This window comes from Ziziphus jujuba, chromosome 10 (assembly GCF_031755915.1).
Source record: "Ziziphus jujuba cultivar Dongzao chromosome 10, ASM3175591v1".
NCBI classification, from domain to species: Eukaryota; Viridiplantae; Streptophyta; class Magnoliopsida; order Rosales; family Rhamnaceae; genus Ziziphus; species Ziziphus jujuba.
The window spans coordinates 11,975,290-11,999,826 of record NC_083388.1 but is presented as its reverse complement, the minus strand read 5'-3'; the positions used below and the strand labels follow the sequence as shown (position 1 = coordinate 11,999,826).

At 33.2% G+C, this 24,537-nt stretch overlaps 1 protein-coding gene across 2 annotated transcripts; it reads right to left on the bottom strand.

Annotated features, from left to right (window-relative positions):
- Positions 1–1,135: 1,135 nt before the first annotated feature.
- LOC107411280 (mitogen-activated protein kinase 3) lies at positions 1,136–4,794 on the bottom strand. 2 transcript variants are annotated; one of them, XM_016018826.3, is made up of 6 exons: positions 4,238–4,789; positions 3,984–4,113; positions 3,499–3,636; positions 3,059–3,391; positions 2,401–2,584; positions 1,136–1,697 (listed from the first exon to the last, which is right to left on the bottom strand). In XM_016018826.3, exons 1-6 carry the CDS (start codon positions 4,408–4,410, stop codon positions 1,528–1,530), a joined length of 1,128 nt encoding a protein of 375 aa, XP_015874312.2. In that variant the 5' UTR covers positions 4,411–4,789; the 3' UTR covers positions 1,136–1,527. The 2 variants fall into 2 exon arrangements, with proteins under 2 accessions (XP_015874312.2, XP_024926819.2); XM_025071051.3 differs by lacking the exon at positions 1,136–1,697 and adding an exon at positions 1,731–2,067 and having other exon boundaries at positions 4,238–4,794.
- Between the last annotated feature and the right edge of the window lie 19,743 nt (positions 4,795–24,537).

Genomic DNA, 24,537 nt, shown 5'->3' with positions numbered 1-24,537 from the left:
AATAAATAAAAATTACCACCTAAACCCAATAAAGAGTGTAACAATTTAAATTCTGTACAATCAAGACTCTGCATTCTTTCCCCCTGTCCCGTGTCTCATACTCTCCTAACTTGACAACCACGACAAGAACAACAATAATACTAGGAAGAAAATGGAAAAATAAATTTATTTGATCAACTAACACTTAAATATAGCATATCATGGTGCAAAATTGGTTTGACATAATGTGTCAAAACATTATTAAAGTTTAATGGCATTGAGAATTATAAGAAGTTCACATTTACATTATTAAAGTATATAACACAATTACAGTCCACTTTTGATAAATTTAAACTTACGAAAACAAATGGTTTTGGATTATAGTTTAATATAGCATCAAAGCTGTAAATTATGGAGTCAATCCTTTATTTTAAGAACAAGTGATGCTGGATTGTGATTTAATACACACATTCATAGCATTGCTATGATATTTATTTTCTTGTACACAACAAATCTCCAATCACATTTCTCTCTCCTCACTAAATAAATCAATTTTATTATGCATTAGCTGCAAAAGCAAGATCCCATACGGAAGAAGCAACTGGACCAGCATTTTGATAATTATGAATTAATAATCCCCTCCGGTCAACTCCCACTCTTCTTACGATAACTTTATTTTTCGAAACCGGACCGCCGGCTCTGGAACAGCTTTGAAATTAGCATAAATCCACTCTTTCATAAAACAACTAATCGCCGATTTAGAATTGGAAGGCACCTTATCATATTTGTCCAAGGCAAACTTGAGACTTCAAATTGTTGCCAGTTAGACAGTCTATTTAATGTTTCTGTGGAACTTATAGCTACAGTATTCGGCGCTAAAGCCCAATTAATAAACCATTATATCCTGCAATCTTCAAATAAAATTTAACAACGCTTTTGTTATATATACACAAAACACTATACAAATTGATAGAATGGAGAACAATGTCATAAATTGTTTCACCAAACAAAAGGCAGATGAAAAGCTCAAGGACACAGTAGCTTATGGACATGGAAAATTGATAATCACCAGAAAATTACACCCCAAAAAGTGTAACTACTACCTTCTTTTTATGATAAAATAAACAAAACAAACAAAACAAAACAAAACCAAAAAAAAAAAAAAAAAAAAAATCTGATTCTCATTAAATTTGAGTTGCACTCTTTCAAATATGCATAGCACAAATTTAACATATCAAAAAATAAAATTAAGATACAAAACACATCAAGGAACAAATAAGTTGACGAAAAAAAAAAAAAAAAGGGCTATATGACCTCAAAAATTAACATGGAGGCCTATTACAACCAACAGGCTGTTCCTGTCGGAATCAATATATACCTAAGAAATTATGCAGATCAAACAGGATAATCATAGTTGATTGAGCCGCATCCTATATTTCATGAAATATAACATTGAAATCTTTCAATCATAGCGATCATTTTTACCAAAAACTTGCAAAATTTCCAATCTCTTTGTATAGAAACTGAGAAAGAATGCTATTTTTCATATCAGGCATACTCCGGATTAAGTGCTATGGCCTCCTGGTAAATCATATCCTTCATTTGTTGTTCCCCCAAGGGTTGTTGCTCAAAATCAAACGAGAATGGCTCTTCACATACCGGTTCATCAGCAACATCATGTAGTCTTGCTAGGTAAGGATGTGCTAATGCTTCTTCAACTGCCACATACAAATTCCAATATGAGAGAAAAGTAGAAGAAAGATCGGAAATATATTTATAAGGAATCAATAGATTTGAAAGGAATGTTGTCGTCGTTACACCATTTTCAATGCATAATATGCTAGTACAATGATCAAAATTCTCACTGCCAAAGACACTTATTCTGCTCAAATTCTTATTCTGCCAAATACACAAAAGACAACTGATAATGACATAAGCCCTGTTTGGCATGATTTCTGAAATGCTGATTCTGGCCTTTAAGGCTGAGGAGCATCTCTAAGAGTGTTTGACAGCTTTTTGGAAATGTTTTTGGCCTTCAGACGAGCTCAAAACCAAAATCAGTGAAGTGTACTTTCTCAAGAAGCTCTTCTGAAGAAGCAAAAGTTATAAAGAAGCAGAATTGAGACTTATCCCAAACAAAGGCCTTAGTGTGTCAAATTATGAAACGTGATGTTGCTAAAATAATGGATTTCATCATTAAGACATGAATTTGCAATAAAAACAGAAGGGGTCATCTTGTATATGTCCAACTTGCAGGTTGTATATTGAAATGAATGATTTGTATATTACAACTCTCCATCTTTGACACTGGAGACAACTCCTAAGCTCCCACTTTCATCAAAAACACCTAAGCTCAGTGATTTCTACTGCATGATTATAAGAAAAATATTCTAGAGATTGATATGAGATAAGAAAATTTACCTGTTATTCTTTTAGAAGGATCAAATGTCAACATTTTATCAACAAGATCTATGGCCAATGGATGAATATGTGGAAAAACCGTGGCTAATGACTGACAAGGAAATGGAGCCAGTTGCCTTATATATCTTCTCGCATCCTCATTTCGAACAAACCCAAGATCAGACTCAGTTGGTGTGCCAAGGAGCTGCAAATATGCAAGGACAATGATATTAAGCATTAAGCCAACATCATATTAATGGTCGCAATGAAGAAAACAGAAATATTGAAATCACAAAAGCAGATGCTCAATCAATTTAAAAATTTCATATTTTAACACACAACACAAACAGAAATATATAGCAGGAACTGTGAAATAAATCAGATACCAAGTTGTCCTGTTGGAATATCATTGGCCTGAGGTCTATAGTGAACAATCAGCTTTGCCTTTATGTTTACAGGAGCAGTTTAAATAAGAATCATTTTTTCAGTATGGTGCAATAGAATTTAGAATATCTCGTAAATCTAAGCGGTGAACAAAATTGGAGAGTTTATACGGTTATTATTTTAAGCAACATGATTTTGTTTCACATTGTGGATCCTAAACCCGTAAAAACTCCAAAGTCAAAATCAAATCACAAAAATGTTAAATCCGCTGTCTCTATTTTTGCCTCTCTCTTACCTCTGTCAATAAGCGCATTTGATGTACATGATCTTTTCCTGGAAATAGAGGCTTTCTGTTCATAAGCTCCATGAAAATGCAACCCACAGACCATACATCAATCGCAGCAGTGTAGTCCGAAGAGTTCAACAATAATTCAGGTGCTCTATACCATCTAGTGACAACATACTCTGTCATATACTCATTCTCCGCCGTGGGACGAGCAAGCCCGAAATCGCATATCTTAAGATCGCAATTTGCATTTAATAACAGGTTGCTCGGCTTCAAGTCTCTGTGAATAACATTAGCTGAATGTATGTATTTCAGGCCTCGAAGAATCTGATACAAGAAGTACTGCAGAGCATTTCAAATTAACAAAACTAGTCAGTACCAAAAGAAAACCAAACAAAAATAAACTTGCAAAAGAAAATTGCATGGAAATGAAAAGCAAAGAGTAGTACCTGACAGTGCTCCTCTGATAAACTTTGATTTGAACGAATAATTTGATGGAGATCGGTGTCCATGAGTTCGGTAGCTATATAGACATCAGTAAATTCCCTCCGTAAAGGTGGAGGAACCACATCTTTTATGGCCACAACCTGTTTTCAAATTCCGATTAAGATAAAAACAGAGGTTAATGTCTTAAATTCTCAAAACAGGACCATATATATTTGTTGGGCTAGAATTATCTTAGTTTATAAAAGGATAGCCAGTCAACTTGAGTATTATTTCAGGTTCGTCACTCCAAATGAAGAAATAGGTTTATAAATAAAAGGAAATTTCATTAATCACATAGTCCGAGATTAGAATTGTTCGTAGAAACATAGAATTTTCAAACTGGATCTCTAAGGCTTTAGGGATATTTATACGTCAAATATATATACATAGACACATATACATGATTATATATACTGCATGCAGCGAATAATTGTGTTTAATTACTAACGTTTTCGTGATCAAGATGGCGAAGAAGCTTGATCTCCCGAAGCGTACGCTTAGCATCCATATGATTATCAAACGCGTTGGCGATCTTCTTGATGGCAACCATTTCATTGGTCTCCGTATTCATAATCGAGCTTCAAAAACATCACAAACCAAGACAAACCCATTTCAAAAAACCAACAAAGAAAAAGGAATCCGAACCGAAAACCAAGTTTTGCAAGCTGATAATCCAAGTCAGAAATTCCATCAAACACGTACCAGACAATACCATACGCACCGCGACCGATGGGCATGATCGGGGGCCGATACTTGGAGGTGATCTCGAAGAGGTTTCCAAATATATTATACTGAACGAACTGGCCTCCATGAGTCTGGACCGCCGGAAAATCACTGAACTGACCGCCGGCGTTGGTCTGGTTAGCACCCGACATATCCGTGCGTACGTACAGTACTCACAGTCACAGACGGCAAACGACGTCGTGTATCTGACTTCTCGCTAGCTGTTGTTTTTGAAGTTTGTTTGAAAGACGAACACGAGGAAGATAGATGCTCGAGAACGAAGACCTTAAAAAACAAAAGCTAGAGAGACCGAGAAAGAGAGAGTTAGAGATAGGCTTTCATGGAAGTTCGCAGTAAATTCAAGGAAGGGAAGAGGAAAACGCGCGAGAGAAAAAAAAAAAAAACAAATATATATATATATATATAAACGCGGTTTATTTAATAGAAAGGAAATTTGGATGGTTGAGATTGTAGCCGCCTACGATCAACGGTTGAAATGTGTTCAAGCTTTTCAACGGCCACTCTAGTTGGACTTGCTTTTGGGGTTTTGTTAGGTTTGAATTTCAATAATGATAATATTTGTGTATATATATATACATATATATTTTAAAATTTGGTTGTACAGAGCAAACGAATACATGGAATTCTACAGTCCACAAATGCAATCACTGTACCACATCTATTACTTAAACTTCAGGGCAAAGCAAATATGCGTGACAGTTCATGAAATTTTCTTTAAATAATAATTTAATAATAAAATATTAAAATGACACGTCTTAAGGATATTAATTGCAGTTTATATTATAGATTTTAAAAATTTTTAGAGGATAAATTAGCAAGAAGAAGTCAAACTATAGATCTGACGGTATACATGGAAGCTAAGAAGAAGTCAAACTATAGATCTGACGGTATACATGGAAGTTAGAGTTCTTAATATATAAAATGAGTTCAATTTTTATTATTATTTTTTTTTCTTTTGAGTCGAAGGGAATGATTTCATCTTCTAATAACAAATTAAAATGATAAGACACAAATTATTGCTTTCTCGGTTTATTATTCGGATTTGAATTCCCTAATCTTCAATATCAAAAGAAAATAATATCAATAAATAAATAAATAATGTATATATAAGTAGTAGTAATTTTGTGATGAATACATAAAAGGTAGTGAACGCAGTGGTTTATTGGATATTTGGATGAGAGAAAACCTTTTCGTGGTGAGCCACATGCAATTTGGATGACATAATATATTAAGAGCGCTCCATTGTTGGTGTCATTCTAATTGGGTCTCCCATACTTTTTTTCTCACAATAGACAATTTCCTCCTTGAAAAAAAAAAAATATATATATATATATATATATATACATGACAAGGGAATAATTCATTCCACAGATGCTTCGTTATTGATGTTACTCTGTGGGTGGAAGTCCCATATATACAAGACAATTGAAAGCTAAATATTTATTTCTTAATTAAAACAAATTTTTATGAATTTACAATTTAAAAAAAGAAAATTCTTTTGTTTTTATTTTTTATAAACAAAATAATTTTATCAACAAGGTTATAAGTTGTATCTAAGTACATTTGTGTTGTACATCCTTTAATTTTATATAATCAATAATATAAAAGATTGTGGACAGAAATATTGGAATAAAGTTGGAGAATTTTGTTTATTCAATAATGTCATATTGATAGCTAATAATGTTAGAAAGGAAATCTTAAAATATGTTTGTTGATTATGAAATCAAGTGGTAAGGTAGTATTCTCTCTGTCCAAAAAATAAATAAATAAATATTGTTAGGTAGCATAGTCTCTTACAAATTTGAAAATAGAATTCTATATAATTTATTGTATTTAAAACAATATTTATTACAATCATTGATTAATTTGTAAAATTGAAGGACATGTTTGATGGATATTATTGATATACAATTTTGTATAATACGTAAAAACATCTATTTTTTATTTATTAAAACCTATAATATCACCTATAATTTTTTTCTCTCTTTCAATTATTATTATTATTATTATTATTATTATTTATATTGGGGTGAGGGAATTTGAATTCATATTATTATCAATAGAGGATATAATGGCTTTTACTATTGAACTGTCTTAAGACACCTTTAAATTTAAAAAAAAATAAATTTCACCTTTTATTTAAGTTCTTTAAAAGGAAAAGGATATCCATAAAATAATTGTAAAAGTTTTGTCAAATTATATTTTTCTAACTCAAAATTTTGTCTCTATGGTGAAAGCTCGGTAGCAAAAAGAAACGCTTCTTTAGATAAAGAATGGGTATGAATTTTCCACCCCCAATTTTTTTTTAAAAAAAATAGTGTAACTTAAAATTTTGTCAAATTTCTAATCATATGCTTTTGATATTATAAGAACACCATGAGATATGATACATGATAAGATATGTCACTTGTATTGATTTCCACATATAAGAAATAAATTATTAATCAAATTTAAAAGATCTCTAATTAACCTTTTATAATAATTATCTTGGATCCATGTAAATCTAACATGTTGTTACTTACCTAGTTAGATTTGATTTTTTTTAAACAAAAATCAAACGTATTATAGTATTATTTAGATGATGTGGCTTGCCACATAAACTATCCTTACTATAAAGTTCTTGTTACAAATTTACTATATCAAAATTGTTATATATATATATATATAGTTAGGCTCACTTCATGCTGATATGATAGTTTTAGCATTACATCTTCCTCTATTAATCCTTAGATCGATTTAAAAATAAAGATTTAAAAATCAATTACTAACCAAATAAATAATTAGTGATAGATTAAAACCTTATTGAGAAAAATTGAATCTTGCAAAAACACAATGAATCATAAATGCATTTTTAAATTTCAACTATTAAACTGATTGAAAGATTAATAAAGGAGAAGTTAGTCGACCTATTAGAGGCTGCATTCTCAATCATCAGATTTGCATAATCTCTGTGATCTGATGGTTGTAGATGGTTGTTCTCATAATCTTTCTCCATAAATCCTTCACTATATTAAACCCATATATATATATGATTCACAATCCAATTTGTGTTCTTTGTCTTGTGCTTCTAACTGAAAAAATAAAAATAAATAAATAAATATATGTGGAAGACGAAGAGTAGCAACTATTTGCTATTTTTTTTCCCTTATTCACCACCTCTGTTTTCTAGGTCTTCTTCGGTTATTTCTCGCTCTCTCCCTTTCTAAATTCTATCAATCACTATTTCTCTTTCTAGAAGAAAGTTGTTGGATGGCTTTAGAAGCATTTCAAAATATCTGCATTGATTGAGTTGGTGGAGGCTTTAATGGAGTGGACGAAGAAATATATGAGAGAGAGAGAGAGAGAGAGAAAGAAAGAGGGTGAGAATTTTTATTTATTTCTATATTATTTAGTTTTGATTTTTGGGTTTTAAGATATTTAATTTTTCATTGTTATGCTTTTAGATTTAAAAGGAAAATATGGAAAAAACAAATCTAGAGAAGGAATGAGATTTCGTAGATACAGAAGAAGTGGAGTGAGAGGGAGAGAGAGAGTTGGAAGGTAAAAGACTGAAAGAACCATGTTTGAGCTAAAGGGAAATCACATAAGAAATACATGTTCAAGAAAACAATGAAATTAGATTAAGACTTATGAAAAGGGGCATCACCATTATAAAAGGAATAGCCACCAATTTCATATATTAAAAGACAACTTATGACAAACCTCAAAGGTTGGAAGGCATCATTGTAAACAAGTCAAACATATTTGAATTTATTAGAAAAATATGGTGTGAAAAAGTGTATGCTTAATCATCTAATAATCATGGAATAGGGTTTTTGAGTCACTTACTATTCCTAATTCAAAATTTTTCTTAGTGCTCAAGTACAAACTAAGACTGATAAAACTTACGACTCAATGTTTCAAATATGAAAATTACAAAAACACAAAAACTAACTCAACAGTGGATTTTTTTAATAACACCAATCTCGCACCATAGATATAAGATATGTTGTCTAGATAATGGCTTTATAAGTGCATCGGTGAGTTGATCATGATTGGATATATGAGAAACACGAAATGAGTCAGCTAAAATTTGTCATGAATGAAGTGATACTTCATTTTAGGGTGAAGCTTAGGATTGGAATAAACTTATGTTGTTCCAAAGTTACTTGTCAGGATGATATCATCGATGCATACTAGTGATGTATATGAGCAAGTTCATGATTGAGACATCTTTCTAAAATATGAACAAGGAGGTTTCAGCATAAGAGTTCTTATAGAAGAAATGATCTGAGTTCATTGAACTAAGCTCAACAAGCCTGCTTTAGTATATTATTTTTTTTTTCCTTAATTTACAAACATGAGAAGGCTTGGCAGTATCAATAAAACCTTGTATTGTGTCATGAAAGCCTATTCTCTAGACTTTCCATTAAGGAAAACATTGTTATATCCATTTCGCATAAAACCCAACTATTGGAAATAGCAATATGGAGAACCATGTGAATTGTTATCGATTTGATGACTAAATTGAAGGTTTCCAAATAGTCAATCTTAAAATCACAGATGGCATTATTTTACTATGATTAAAGCTTTATATTGTCTTATAAACCTGTCTAGATTATTTTGACAAAAAATACCCACTTTCAACCTACCATATTTTGGCAAGAAAAAGAGTGTCCTAGTATCATTGTGAAGTAAGGCATCAAATAAATTGGACATTGATTCATGCCATTCAAGGATTTACATGGCTTGAACAAGAGTATGAGACTTTTCCTCAAAAGCTGTGGATTGTTTGTACAGTGTGAAAAACTTAGGAAACCTTTTTGGTTTGAAAATGTTGTTAAAAGCCTTGGTATCGCATGGCATGCATGCAAACTGGTAAAAAAAACCAATATAAACTACATTAGGAGGTTTATGGTTGAAGATAGAGCCTCATGGATAAGTTAAGTGCTTTCTTTTGGCGTCCAAAGTGGAGAACTTGAAAGGCTATGTGATGAGGACATGACTAGGGCTATCCAATGGAACAAAGATCCGTTAGAGGCTATTCAAAGATCAATCAAAGGATCCCAAGCCAATAGGATCAAGGAGGCACTCAATGGGTTAGTACAAGAAGTGTTTTTAATGGTAGAAAATCTTAATATCACTAATGAAGGTCATCAAACTATGATCAACTTACTTAAAGAATGTGTCCCCATAAGAGAGAGAGAAAGACACCTATTATTTTGGTGAAAAGTTAGTGGAATGTATTTAATATCAAATAGGAGTAGATTCATTAGAAAAAATTGATGAAAATGTATTTAACATCAAATTGTACTATATTGATTAGAAAAAATTTGGTGGAATGTATTTAACATCAAATAGAACTAGATTCATTACTGTAGGTCAAATTTGACCATATATATATATATTTTTCATTTTTATTGTTTCCTTATGTTTTTCTAAGCCTATATATACGTCTTTCTACATGAATAAGATTCATATCTTGATTTTGAGCAACATTGTTACTATGAAAAATTATTCTCTTTGTTCTTTGTGAACTTTTCAAAACTTATCAAGTTTTGCTTGTGGTGTTCTTAGACTTATCAATTGGTTCTTCGATAGCTAATTGTGGTGTCTTCACATACCAAGATTTCTATATCTTTATAGATAGTGGGTCAAGGTTTTGTAGCCATGTTAACTTAAAACAATAAGGCTAAACTAGTTTCACAGATATGCCTGTGTCATCTTTTAACATAGTCATTTTGTTATGGAGTGTATGGAGTAGTAAGAAATTGATTAATGTCATGCTATTGGAAGTAATTTTTGAGTTTAATGGATTGTCCACCATTATATGAGTAAAATGAATTAATAGGCAATTAAAAGTGTTTTTCCATAATTTTTTAAAAATTAATAAAAACTAATAAAACATGAGACTTTTACTTAATAGGAAATAAATAAATATACTTAAAATACAGATAAACAAAAACAACATAAAAATTAAAGCCATCATGAGAAATGATTGATGTTGGGCCCTACACATTCGAGTAGACTAGTTATAGCAGTTGAAAGCTAGAAAAAAAAAAAGAAAAAAAGAAAAGACAAACCTATAGGAAGCCAATAAGATTTATTGTATAATAGGAGTTATAGTAAAATTTGTTTGAAGAGAACATGAGAAGAGAATACTGAGAGACAATTTGATGAAGAATTTTGTTTGATGGATGGCCAACCCTTCATTGCCAATCTTGAATACTAGTTTTGACTCTAGTAAACCGAAATACAAAAACTAGCCATTCATAAGTGATGAAAACCTGCCCATACCAATACAACCAACTACTTACTGAGTGCTGATCCTGTGTAACTGAAGATCGGGCCAATTATTAGAGCTCAAGCTAAGAGGTTTAAGGACAATATTGTTAGCTTCATACAAAGATTAATTAAATCTCAAGGAGGTGTATTAATAACAAAAGATCCTAAACCCGTGCTAAGCATCCAAGTTGTGAAAGTAGAAGTGGACCCAAGAAGCTGTTTTGGTGCATTTGAGGACTCTGAGCAGCGAGGAGCGAGTTTGTTGGCCTATAAATATGTTTGAGCTCACCAAGAGGCCTTGAAATCATGCCAAGGCTGATGCAAGGGCGTCCAAGTATCGCATCCAAGCTTCCACATTGGCCGGATTTTGCATGATTGGTGCTAGGAAGGGGTTTACATGCAATCCAAGCAAGCTTTAATCATTCAAATCAATGGAAACATGTGGGGATTAGTTCTAATCCTATTAGGCATCCTAGATGACATATTGGATCTAATTTGGAGCCAAAACTAGCTGGTGATTGGATAAAGACAGCTTATTTGGAAAGCTAGTCAAATATTTTCCAAATCTTAAATTTGACTTTTGTTTTATGAAATAGCTTTTTGTTTTTTTTTTTTTTATGGCCTGATCAAGTCGACCTAGGTTCATATCATTTGCTATCAGAGCCAAATTTTGTTCAGGTTTAATCTATCTTATTTGCTTTGTTTTATTTTTGTATTATTCTTCAATTTTGACATTAGATTAAGGTTACTTCTATCCATACACGTTCTGCATATTTAAAAAAAAAATAAAAAATTAATAGTCGAATTAGGTTTCTTTTGTTTAGCCCTTTTTTTTTTTTTTTCTTTTACTTTCTCATTTGTTGGTTGGGTTCGCATATTAGTTTTTGGAAATTTGGTTTATTGTTGATTTTCTTTTACTGGTTTTCATCTTAATTATTTGCACTTATATAAATTCAAAAAAAAAAAAAAAAAGGAATTTCGAAAACATATTGCATAACCCTTAAAATGTTGCAATTTGTTTTTACTTGTAAGATAGGATCAGGTTTGAGAATTTGTTGGCTTTGGAGTTGCATTTTTTTGTGATTGGGTTACTGTAAATTATGTGATCTTATTCTATCTGTGACCAAAAAAAAAAAAAGGAAAAGGAAAAGCCGAAGTTAAAAAAAAATTTGTGTAAAAGGCATTGTGTTGTTAAAAATTTGAGTTTTTTTGGATTTGGAAAATTCAATTTTAATATTTTGAGTTGCTGCTATTCAATATTGGTTGCTGTAAATTGGAATATTGTGTGTTAATTGATTGGATTAAAATTTTTTTGAGGATTTAAGACATAAACTTAAATTATGAGAACTACAACGAACAACTGTCACATCCTTTATTCGAATTGTGTTCTTGTTAAATGTTTGAATCCTTTTCTAAATTTTATTATTGAATTTTGGCTCTTAATATTCTAATTTAATCCCTCATTGAATCCAAAATTAGTAGCCTTGTTATTTTTCTTGTTTTGAACAATAAAGTCGAGACTAGGTTTATCATTCACTCTGAAATTGTTTGCTATTTGTTTCCATTTTATTGATAGGTTTAATTAGGATATATTTGTGATCTAATTGCTGGTTTTAAATTTGTTGTATTAAAAGTTTGAGTTAAAAAGGCAAGAGAGTGTGAGCTTATAATAGGGTTAAAAAACCAAAACTAGTGTGAAAACATGAGTGAACGAGACCTTGTTTGAGTGATACACGTGAGGGAGTGAACTTGGTGAGGTTTCTTGCATTATTTCACTAACATGATAGATTCAAGAATAAAAGAGTAGGTGACTTAATAAGAGAACTTATACAGGAATCCTTGGGATTTAATGGAGAATCTAGAGCAACGGGAAGTATAGCAGAGCCTATTGACAAGCAAGCGGTGATAAAGCAATTACAAAGGATGAATGCTCTATTTGATCAAAAGTTAGAAAGGTTTGAGAATTCACAAGGAAGACCGAACCCTAGGATGGAACCATGAGGAGGATGTAGTCGAGGTAGAGGAGGCCGCAGGCATTTTAGGGAGGAATTTGAAGTAGTAGACTTTGGAGACAATTTTGAGGAGGAGCACAAAGATACATTTGCACTTTAAGGGAGGCAAACCCGTGGTAGACAAATCTGAGAAGAAGATGATGATCTAAAAAATATTAAGGTTAATATACCACCATTTTTGGGAAAAAGTGATCCAAAAGCTTACTTGGAATGGAAAGAACGGATGGAGATGATATGTTATAGTCAATACTATTTGGAGACTAAAAAGGTTAAGTTGGCCGCTTTAAAATTTGGAAATTATGCATTACAATAATGGAATAATGAGCAAAATACTCGAATGAGAGTTGGTGATGAGTTAATAACCATTGGGAGACAAATGGTAGGAGCCATGAGTAAGAGGTTTGTACAAAGCCCTTATCATAGGATGTTGCATAAAAAATTACTACCTTTATCTCAAGGAAGCAGATCAATGGAGGAAAACTACAAGGAGATGGAGATGCTTATGATTAGGTTGACCTTGAATAAGATCGAGAGGTAACAATGGAGGTTTCTTGGAGGATTAAACCTAGAGATTACTAACCAAGTGGAACTACAATAATATGTGGAATTGGAAAAGATGCTGCATGTTGACATTGAAATTGATAACTAATTTAAGAGGAAGGATGCTAATTCATGGCTTGGAGGAGTTTCAAATAGCTGGAGGACAAGTTTAACAAATTGAAGAAGCAATCCAACATTCGAACCAATGACAAAACCGAAGCTGGAAGAAGAAAGCTCCAATTGGCCAAGAAGGGACACAAGGATCGAAGCTGTACAAGCACAAAAATCCAAAGGTAAAGCTGATCCTAAACCACCTAGAACTTATGATATTGTGTGTTTTAAGTGTTAAGGTTGAGGACATATTGCCAATCAATATCCAAATAGAAGAATTATGGTGCTGAAGGACAATGGAGAGTTGGAATCCAATAGTGATGAAGCTAGAGCTGAAATGGAGTATGATGAAGGAGAGTCTAAAGATGAAGAACAAAATTAACATGTGACTCAAAAAGCTTCCAATGAAGAATTAATTTTGGTGTCATGAAGAGTGATGAGAATCAACCCGTACCCCGCACAACCGACAACTCCCTAGGGTGCAAATCCAATACAGTTGAAGACCAAGCCAATCAGTAGGGCTTGAGCCAAGAGATTTAAGAAAAGCCTAGCTAGATTTATACATGGATTTATCAATTCTCAAAAGGGCTTGTCAATACCCAAAAATTCAAAGTCTATTTTAAGCATCCAAGTGATAGAGGCCAATACGGACCCGGGTAGCTATTTTAGTGCATTTATGGACTTCAGACAGGAAGGAATGGGTTCAATACTTCTTGAACTCAATTGATATCACCAAGAGACCATGGAATCATGTCAAGGCCAAACTAAATCTCATCAAAAGCCTCATATGCACATAAGTCTTCAATTTGGCTAAAAATGCTCACTTTAGGTGCTGACTTTGACTTTGTTGTTGTGCAAGCAAGTTTGATTTATTCCAATCAAGGGGAAACGTATGGGAATCATTATTAATCCTATTTGGTATCCTATATGGCATATGGGAGTTAATTTGGAGCCTAAACTAACTGGATATTGGATAAAGACAGCTTAGTTGTCAACTAGTCAACTAGTTTTCTAATTTGAGTTTAACTTTTTGCTTTAGGAAACTATCTTTTATTTTTATTTTTATTTATTTATTTTCTGAAAAAATTAACTTAGGAAAGTTATTATTTTATTATTTCAATTGTAAGTTAATTAATTCCTATTTCAAAATAAAGTAATTAATTAATCAAAATTAGATTAGAAAAGGAATGGAATTTCGGCCACATTAGGAATTTGTCAATGTATGGCCGGTTTTAACCTAGCTTTTTAGAGTTTATTGTGTTCATTCAAAGCCTATTTAAAGGCTTATTTTTAAATGAGAATACAGCTTACATATTATCCAAAAAATTAATTGTGAGATAGAATTCTCTTAGTTCTCTTTGAACACTTAAAACACTATTAGAGAGTGAGTGTTTTAGTTTTGACTTATCAATACGGCTTCCATAACCTATTGTGACGTCTTCATTATACCAAAATTTCTAATCATAGGTTGGTTAGGGATTAAGGTTTTTCCATAAGAACTTGAACTTAATTAAGATTCGGGCTATATAATATGGGTTTAGGCGCGAGTCGACCTAAGTTCGTATCATTTGGTATCAGAGCCGAATTTTGTTTAGGTTTGATTTATCTTATTCGCTTTAATTTTTTTTTTTTTTGGTGTTAATCTTCAATTTTAGCATTAGGTTAAGGTTTCATCTATTCTACACATTCTACATATTAAAAAAAACTAAAAATTTCCTAGTCAAATTAGGCTTTCTTGTTTTACCGTATTTTTTGGTTCGTAGTTTGTTGGTTGTTTTTCATCATTGTTCTTGTTAATTTGGTTTAGTGTTAATTTTTATTTTCTGTTTTAATATTAATTAGTTGCATTCATATATTCAAAAAAAAGAAAGAGAGTTTTGAAAGCATATTGCATAAAAACCTAAAAATTGTGCAATTTGTTATCATTGGACTGAGGTCTCGGGTTTCGTGGAATTTTTGTGTTGGTATTGCAATTTTTGTTGTTGATTCTTACTACTGGAGTTGTGTTTGATTTCTATAAGTGAATACAAAAAAAATCCGAATAAAAAAAAAAAAAAGAGCCGGTTTGTTGAAATTTGGGAGGTTGAATTTGTTTGAGCTGGAAATTTTGAATTGTGAAATTTGAAGTTGCTGGAAATTCAATTCTGCTGCTAGATATTTTAATTTTAAGTGCGAAAATTATTTTGATTAAAATTGGTAAAGGATTTGACACAAAAACTTAAATTACAAGAACAACAATCAACAATTATTCCCTATTTTGTTCGAATTGATTCTTGTTTATTAATTATTGGTTTTCTTAAATTACAAGAACAACAATCAACAACTTAAATTACAAGAACAACAATCACTTTTCTATATTTTATCCTTGAATTATTGGTTTATTAATATTTTGGTCATTTTTTTATTCATTCCAAAAATTTGCTTATTGATTTACCTTGTTTTTGCTAGAAAGGCCAAGATTAGGTTTTATCAATCCGCTCGGTAATTGATTATTTTGTTGTTTTGTTGATAAGTTAAAATTAAGTTACACTTGTGATCTAGTTGCTGTTTAAGTATGCTTTAATTAGAACTTTGAGTTAATTATTTTAGTGGAAAAAGGCAAGAGTGTGTGAGCTTAAAAGAGGGTTAAAAGCCGAAACTAGTGTGCAAACACGAGTGTCAATACCTTATTTGAGTGAAACATATGAGGAAGTGAATTTGGTGAGGATCTTTGTATTATTTTTATTAACATGGCATATTCAAGGATAAGGAGAGGAGATGGATCTTTAAGAATGAATGAAGAGGAATCCATGGCATTCAAAGGTGATTCAAGAGCAATCGGAAGTAGAGGCGAACATACCGACATGATGGCGATTATGGAACAACTCCAACAGATGAATGCTCACTTTGATCATCTAGATCAAAGATTTGACGAATTTAAGAACTCACAAGGTGGACCGAATACAAAGTTTGATGTACATGGAGGCTAAGGGCGACCTAGAAAGGAATTCGGGGAAGGTAATTTTAGAGATGACCTTGAAGAAAAAATTGATGATATTTTTACACTCCAAGGAAGACCAATCTGTGGGAGACCATCAAGGAATGAAGATGATAATCTTGGAAATATTAAGGTCAACATACCACCTTTTATGGGAACAAGTGATCCGGTAGCTTACCTAATGAGAGGAGCGAATGGAGATGATATTCGACTGTCATAACTATTCGGAGGCTAAGAAAGTTAAATTGGCAACTTTGGAATTTGGTCATTATGCACTTCAATGGTGGACAAATGAGCATAGTACCCGAAGAAGAATTGGAGATTAACTTATTACTACTAAGCGACAAATGAAGAGAGCCATGAGGAAGCGATTTGTACCGACTCATTACCATAGGTTGCTACATCAAAGGTTAATCGTTATCTCATGGAAATAGGTCATATGAACCTAGAACGACCTACATCTAAACCCGTATTATATTATCCCGGATATAATTATGTTCAAGTTCTAATGGTCACCTTGACCCCTAACCAACCTGTGATTAAAAACCTTTGTATATAATGAAGACACCATAATAGGCGATGGAAGGCCTATTGATAAGTCAAACTAAAACACTCATTCAGTAATGGTGTTTTATGTGTTCCAAAGAACAAAGAGAAATTGAATCTCACAAAATTAATTCAAAATATTATTAATGGTGTGTTCTTCCTAAAAAATAAGCCCTTTTATAGGTTAAGAAAAACAAAATAAAACCCTAAAACTAAAGAGAAAAACTAGCCATACATGTGGTTTCCTAAAGTGATCGAATTCTCACTCATTTCCTAAACTAATTTGGATTAATTAATTATTTTATTTTGAATTAGGAATTAATTAATTTACAATGAAAATATAAAAATAATAACTTTCCTAAACTTATTTGTCTAGAAAATGAATAAATAAAAACCAAAAAGTAATGGTAATTTCCTAAAACAAAAAGTAGAATCAAATTAGGAAACTAAAAATACTAGCTTTTTTACTACATTGATTTTAACCTTTTTTGACCAATTCAAGCTTCAAATCAGCTTTAATATGCTTTTTAGGATGCCAAATAAACTGACCATGAAGTCCTACACATTTCCCTTGCTTGGAAGAAAGAGAAAAAGCCAACTCGGTAAAATACAGTAAAGCTAGCAAGAAAACAGCAAAAATCCAGCCAAATTTCTCCTTATGCACACACCCCTCTTTTGAATGGTTTTGAAGCTGCCTTTAATTGATTACATATCCTATTAGACATATTTATTGAATCCATAAGTCATTGGAACCATTTCATGTTGCCCAGACTCCTTAAAAGTACCAAAACCGCTACCCGGGCTCGTATCAGCTTCCACCACTTGTATGCTCAAAACAAGTCTTGGTTCTTCAGGAATATACACACCCTCTTGAGAATGGATTATTACCTGGATAAAGGCAGCAAGGTGATCCCTAAACCTCTTAGCTTGAGCTCTAGTGATTGGCCCGGTCTTCATCCGTATCGAGTCAGTACCCCAGCTGGTTGTCGATTGTGCAAGCTCGGGCGGATTCTCATCAATAGGACCATGGAAGATTATTACAAGGAGATGGAGATGCTCATGATGAGATTATTACAAGGATATGGAGATGCTCATGATGAGATTGAGTATGAACGAGGATTTTTAGGCAATCATGGCAAGGTTTTTGGGTGGTTTGAACCATGATATCGCCAACCAAGTGGAGCTTCAACAATATGTAGAATTGGAGGAGATGCTTCATGTGGCCATCAAAATTGAAAATCAGTTCAAAAGGAGGGGAAGCTCATGTTTTGGAGGAGTTACAAACAGGGGGAGGTCAAATCTAAGTGCTTGGAGAAGTAATCCAGTCTATGATTCAAAGCCAATACCGAAGCAAGGTGAGGAGAGCACCAATTGGCCAAGGAGAAATGATAGGGCAGAACCTGCTTAAGCACACAAATTTAAAGGTAAATCTGATCCTAAACCTTCAAGAACTAAAGATATTGTTTGCTTTAAGTGCCAGGGCGGAGGACATATTGCCAACCAATGCCTAAACCAAATAATCATGGAGTTAAAGGACAATGGTGAGTTGGAATCCGATGATGAAGCTGAAATTAAGTCTAAGCATGAAGAGGAAGAAATTGAAAATGAAGCTGAAATCCTAAAGGCTTCAAATGCTGAATTGAGTTTAGGGACAAGGAGAGTGTTAACCGTATACAAAGATGAGGATCAAGCTCAAAGAGAAAACATTTTCCATATCTGATATGATATTCAAGGTAATGTATATAGTATGATAATTGATAGTGGAAGTTGTACTAATGTAATTAGTAATATGGTAGTTGATAAATTAGAATCAACAACCATTAAACATCCCAAACCATATAGATTATAATGGCTTAATGATAGTGGTGAGATGAAAGAAAATAAACAAGTCAAAGTAAAATTCAGCATTGATAAATATGTGGATGTTTTATTGTGTGATGTTGTGCCTATGCATGCTAGTCATATTTTGTTGGGGAGGCCATGGCAATTTGATAAGGATTCCATACACTATAGGAGAGAGAATTCCATTGTTTTCAAATTTAAGGGAAAGAAGATGAAGCTTGAGCCATTAACTCCAAAGAAGGTGTTTAGAGATCAACTTCAAATGCAACAAAGGAGGGAGGCCAAACGGCTTAAGGAGAAGGCAAGCATGGCACCCATGGCTTCACTAATTGTCAATGAGGGCAAGGCCAAGCCACAAAACCAAGTGTTTAACCCAGGAGATTAAGTGTGATTGCATCTAAGAAAAGAGAGGTTTCCCGAACAAAGGAAGTCGAAGCTTATGCTGCGTGGAAAGGGACCTTTTCAAGTTTTTGAGTGGATTAATGAGAATGCTTATACACTTGACTTACCGGGTGAGAATAATGTTAGTGCTATATTTAATGGTCCTGACTTATCTCTTTTTGATGTAGGTGGTGAATTTGATTTGAGGGCAAATCCTTCTCAAGAAGAGGGGAATGAAGAGAATCCGCCCATACCCGCACAACCGACAACCCGCTGGGGTGTAGATCCAATACAGTTGAAAACCGGACCAATCACTAGGGATCAAGCCAAGAGATTTAAGCAAAACCTGGCTTGCTTTATACATGGAGTTATCAATTCTCAAAAGGCCTTGTCAATACCTGAAGATTCAATGCCTATTTTAAGCATCTAAGTGGTAGAGGCCGATATGGACCCGGATAGCTGTTTTAGTGCATTTATAAACTCCGGGCAGCAAAGAATGGGTTCAACACTTCTTGAATTCAATTGACATCACCAAGAGACCAAAAAATCATGTCAAATCTAAACTAAGGCAATTAAAAGCCTCATGTGCGCATAAGTCTTCAATTTGGCCGAAAATGCTTACTTTAGGCGCTGACTTTGACTTCTTTTGCTGTGCAAGCAAGTTTGACTTATTCCAATCAAAGGGCAACTATGGGAATCATTATTAATCCTATTTGGCATCTTACATGGCATATAGGAGCTGATTTGGAGCCTAAACTAGCTGGAGATTGGATAATGACAGCTTAGTTGTCAACTAGTCAACTAGTTTCCTAATTTGAGTTTGACTGTTTACTTTAGAAAACTATCTTTTATTTTTTATTTTATTTATTTATTTTCTGGAAAAATTAACTTAGGAAAGTTGTTATTTTATTTTTTTAATTGTAAATTAATTAATTTCTAATTCAAAATAAATGAATTAATTAATGAAAAATAGATTAGGAAAGGAATGGAATTTCGACCACATTAGGAATTTATCAAGGTATGGTCGGTTTTAACCTAGATTTTTAGAGTTTATTTTTTTCATTCAAAACCTATTTAAAGGTTTATTTTTCAATGAGAATACAATTTACATATTATTCAAAAAATTAATTGTGAGATAGAATTCTCTTTTTTCTCTTTGAACACCTAAAACACTATTAGAGAGTGAGTGTTTTAGTTTTGAATTATCAATAGGGCTTCTGATATGAACCTATGACGACCTGCTCTTAAAACCGTATTGTATTAGTTTGGATCTAATTATGTTCAAGTTCTAATGGTCATCTTGACTCTCAACCAACCTGTGATTAGAAACCTTAGTACATAATGAAGACGTGACAATAGGTGATGAAAGGCCTATTGATAAGTCAAACTAAAATACTCATTCACTAATGGTGTTTTAGGTGTTCAAAAGAACAAAGAGAATTCAATCTCACAAATAATTTTCTGTATAAAATTCAAGCCTTTAAATAGGCTAAGATTACAAAGCAAAAACCCTAAAAAAATTAATTCAAAACCGGACTCAAAGTGTGGAGAAAAAGAAATTAGAGAAAGGAAAGTAGAGAAAAGGAAAGTGCCTAGTTTCTCCTAGTTTTCTAAACTAATTTGGATTAATTAATTCCTTTATTTTGAATTAGGAATTAATTAATTTACAATTGAAATACTAAAATAATAACTTTCCTAAAATTATTTTTCCAGCAAATAAATAAATAAAAATCAAAATAAAAAACTAATTTTTAAAATAAAAAGTAGAATCAAATTAGGAAACTATAATACTAGCTTTTTGACTAAGTTGACTTTGATAAATCTTTGACCAAATTGAGATCCAAATAAGCTTCAATATGATTTGTAGGATGCCAAATAAGCTGACCATGAAGTCCCACACGTTGCCTTTGCTTGGAAGAAAGAGAAAAAGCCAACTCATCAAAATACAGTAAAGCTAGCACAAAATACATTAAAAATAGGCCAAATTTGAAGCTGTCCGTACAACCCCTATTTGAATGCCTTTGTAGCTGGATTGGCTTGATTCCATATTCTCTTAGACATATGTATTGACTCCCTAAAGAGTTGGAACCATTTCTTGCTGCTCGGTGTCCATATTTGCACCAAAATCGCGACCCGTGTCCGTATTGGCTTCCACCACTTGGATGCTTAGAATAGGCTTTGTATCTTCTAGTATGGACAAGCTCTGTTGAGAATTGATTACCTCCTATATAAATGCTCCCAGTTTTTCCTTAAATCTCTTAATTTGAGCTCTTATGATTGGCCCGATCTTTATCCGTGTCGGGTTAGCACCCCAGCGAGTTATCGGTTGAACGGGCTCAGACGGAATCACATCATTGCCCTCTTCTTGAAAAGGATTTGTTCTCAAATCTAGATCATTACCTACAGCAAAAGAGAAAAAAAATGTAACATTAAATGCAGCACTCATGTTATACTCACCCGGTAAATCAAGCTTGTAGGCATTCTTGTTATTCGGCTCCAAAACTTGGAAAGATCCGTCCACATGCAGCATAGGCTTGGACCTTTTTTTTTTGGTTCGGGAAACCTCTCCTTTCTTGAGTGCAACAAAACCAAATCTCCTCAGTGAAACACTATCACAACAAATACTAGAAATACAAATTCATCACACTTTTTAATATTAGCAAATAATATCTCCCAAATTCTCAAATTTTCACTAAGTAAAACTTTTAATAATGTAGATAAAGTTCTATACAACAAAAGCATTTTTAAATTAGCATCTTTATAATTCATAACCAGCAATGGTTTCTCACCCAAGATAGCCTTATTAACATCCCCAAAACTCAAATAAAACTTTTTACTTTTTCTTTCTTTCCTTTCTTTTCCTTTCCCCCACTCGGTTTTCTCACCATTTCTCTTAGGTTTCTCCATTCTTCTCACCCCACTTTCGGCCTTCTCATGGTTTTTCCACTCAATTTGTGTTTTAAAATGCTTACCTTGGGCAGCAAGCTTGGACTTGACCTCATGGGTAGGTGGTGTAACCATTGGTGCCGTACTAGCCTTCTCTTTGAGCTTCTCGGCTTCCCTCCTTTGTTGCATTTGAAGTTGGTCTCTATATGCTTCCTTTGGAGTTAATGGTTCCAGCTTGACCTTCTTGCCTTTGAATCTAAAAACAATACAATTCTCTCAACCAAAATGAGTAGCATCTTTATTAAATTGCCATGGTCTACCTAATAGAATATGTCCGGCATGCATAGGCAGAACATCACACAAAACAACATCCACATATTTATCTATGTTAAATTCTACCTTGGTTTGTTTATTCACTTTTATATCACCACGATCATTAAGCTATTGTAATCTATAAGGTTCTGGATGTTTAATAGTGGTTAAGGCTAATTTATCAACTACAAGATTACTAATTACATTTGTACAACTTTCGTTATCAATAATCATACTACAAAATCTTACCTTGAATTTCACATCGGGTGTGGAAGATGTTCTCTCTTTGAATTTCATCCTCATCTTTGTATGCAGTGAGGACCCTCCTTGCAACTAAACTAAAGTCAGCCCTTGAAGGTTGGAGTGTTTCGGGTTCCTCATGGTCATCCACTCCAAGTTCTTCATCATCCAATTCGGCCTCTCCCCTATTTTCCTCACTTTCGGATTGTAGTTGACCATTACCTTTCAGCACCATGATCCTCCTATTCGGGCATTGATTGGCAATGTGTCTTTGTCCCTGGCACTTAAAACACAATTTCATGAGTTTTAGAAGGCTTAGGATCAGATTTACCTTCACTTTTGTGTGCATGGATAGATTCGGTTCTAGTCTCTCTTTTTGGCTGAATGGAGCTTTCTTCACCTAGGTTCAGTTTTTGTCTTGCTTCAAAGGTGGGATTACTTCTCCAAGCACTTGGATTTGATCTTCCACTGTTAGAAACTTGTCCAAACCATGAGCCCGCACCCCTCCTCTTGAATTGATGCTCTAATTTAATAGCCAAATGCAACATCTCCTCCAATTCCACATATTGTTGCAATTCTAGTTAATTGGCTATTTCAGGATTCAAACCATGAAGAAACCTTGCCATGGTTGCTTCTCTATCCTCATTCATGTTTAACCTCATCATGAGCATCTCCATCTCCTTGTAATAATCCTCCACGAACCTAGTTCCTTGAGATAGGGATTGAAGCTTTTGATGCAGCAACCTAAGATAATATGATGGTACGAACCACTTCCTCATGGCGCCATGTAGTGATCAAGTCATCACCAACTCTCCTTCGGGTATTTTGCTCATTGGTCCACCATTGGAGTGCATAATAGCCAAAATCCATTGCTGCCATCTTCACCTTCTTGGCCTCCGAATAATGATGACAATCGAAAATCATCTCCATTCTCTTTTCCCATTCCAAATATGCTTCCGGATTACTTTTACCCATGAATGGTGGGATGTTTACCTTGATATTACCAAGATCATCATCTTCATTCCTTGCTGGTCTCCCATGGATTATCCTTTCTTGAGGTTCAAAAATTTCATCAAACCCTTCATCCAAGTCATCTCCATAGTTACTTCCCTTATATTCCTCTCTTGGTCGCCCTTGGCCTCCTCGACCTCGACCTCCATGAGCATCTAACCTTATATTGGGCACTCCTTGGGATGTTTCTAACCTGTCCATCTTTTGATTTAAATGGTCAAATCAGGCATTCATCCGCTGTAATTGCTCCAATATAGCCATCATGTCCATTTGCTCTCCACTTCCCGTAGCTTGGGAACCGCCATGGAATCCTACAGACTCTTTTTCATTAATTCTCAAAGGTGGATCTCTCTTCTCATCTTTGAATCTGCCATGTTAGTATAAATAATGCAAAATAAAATAAATTCTCACCAAATATCACTCCCTCACGTGTTTCACTCAATTAAGAACTCAACACTCGTGTTTGCACACTAGTTTCGGCTTTTAACCCTCCTTTGTGCTCACACTCTCTTGCCTTTTTCCTCTCAATGAATTATCTCAAAGTTCTAATTAAAACACCAAAAAAAATAGAAATTAGATCACAAGTATATTTTAATTCAAATTATCAACAAAACAGTAGCAAAAAAAAAAAAAAAAGGTAATACCGAAGGAATTCAACAAAACCTAGTTTTCGGCTTTTCTAGGTAAAATAAAGCAAATTAATGAGAAAACTTTGGAATTTTGAAGAACTGGACCAGATGGTAATAGATTATGAGCTCAAGAATAAAATTCTAGAAAAAGAAATCCAAATACGAACAAGAATCAAAGAGAACAAAAATATAGAAAAGTGTTGGTTGTTGTTCTTGTAATTCAAGTTTTGTATCAAATCCTTTAACTAATTTTAATCCAAATAATTTAAGCATCCAAAATTCAAATATCCAACAAAATAATTCTCAAGAAACTCAAAATATCACAAATCAAATCTCCAAATCAACCAAGTTCCCAAACTCAAATTTCAACACCAAATTCAAGAAACCTGAATATATATATATATTTTTTATTCAGCTTTACCTCTTCTCTTTTTTTTTTTTTCTCTCACAGAACATGAACAACTGCAGTAGCAAGAATAATTACCAAAATTGCAATTCCAACTCCAA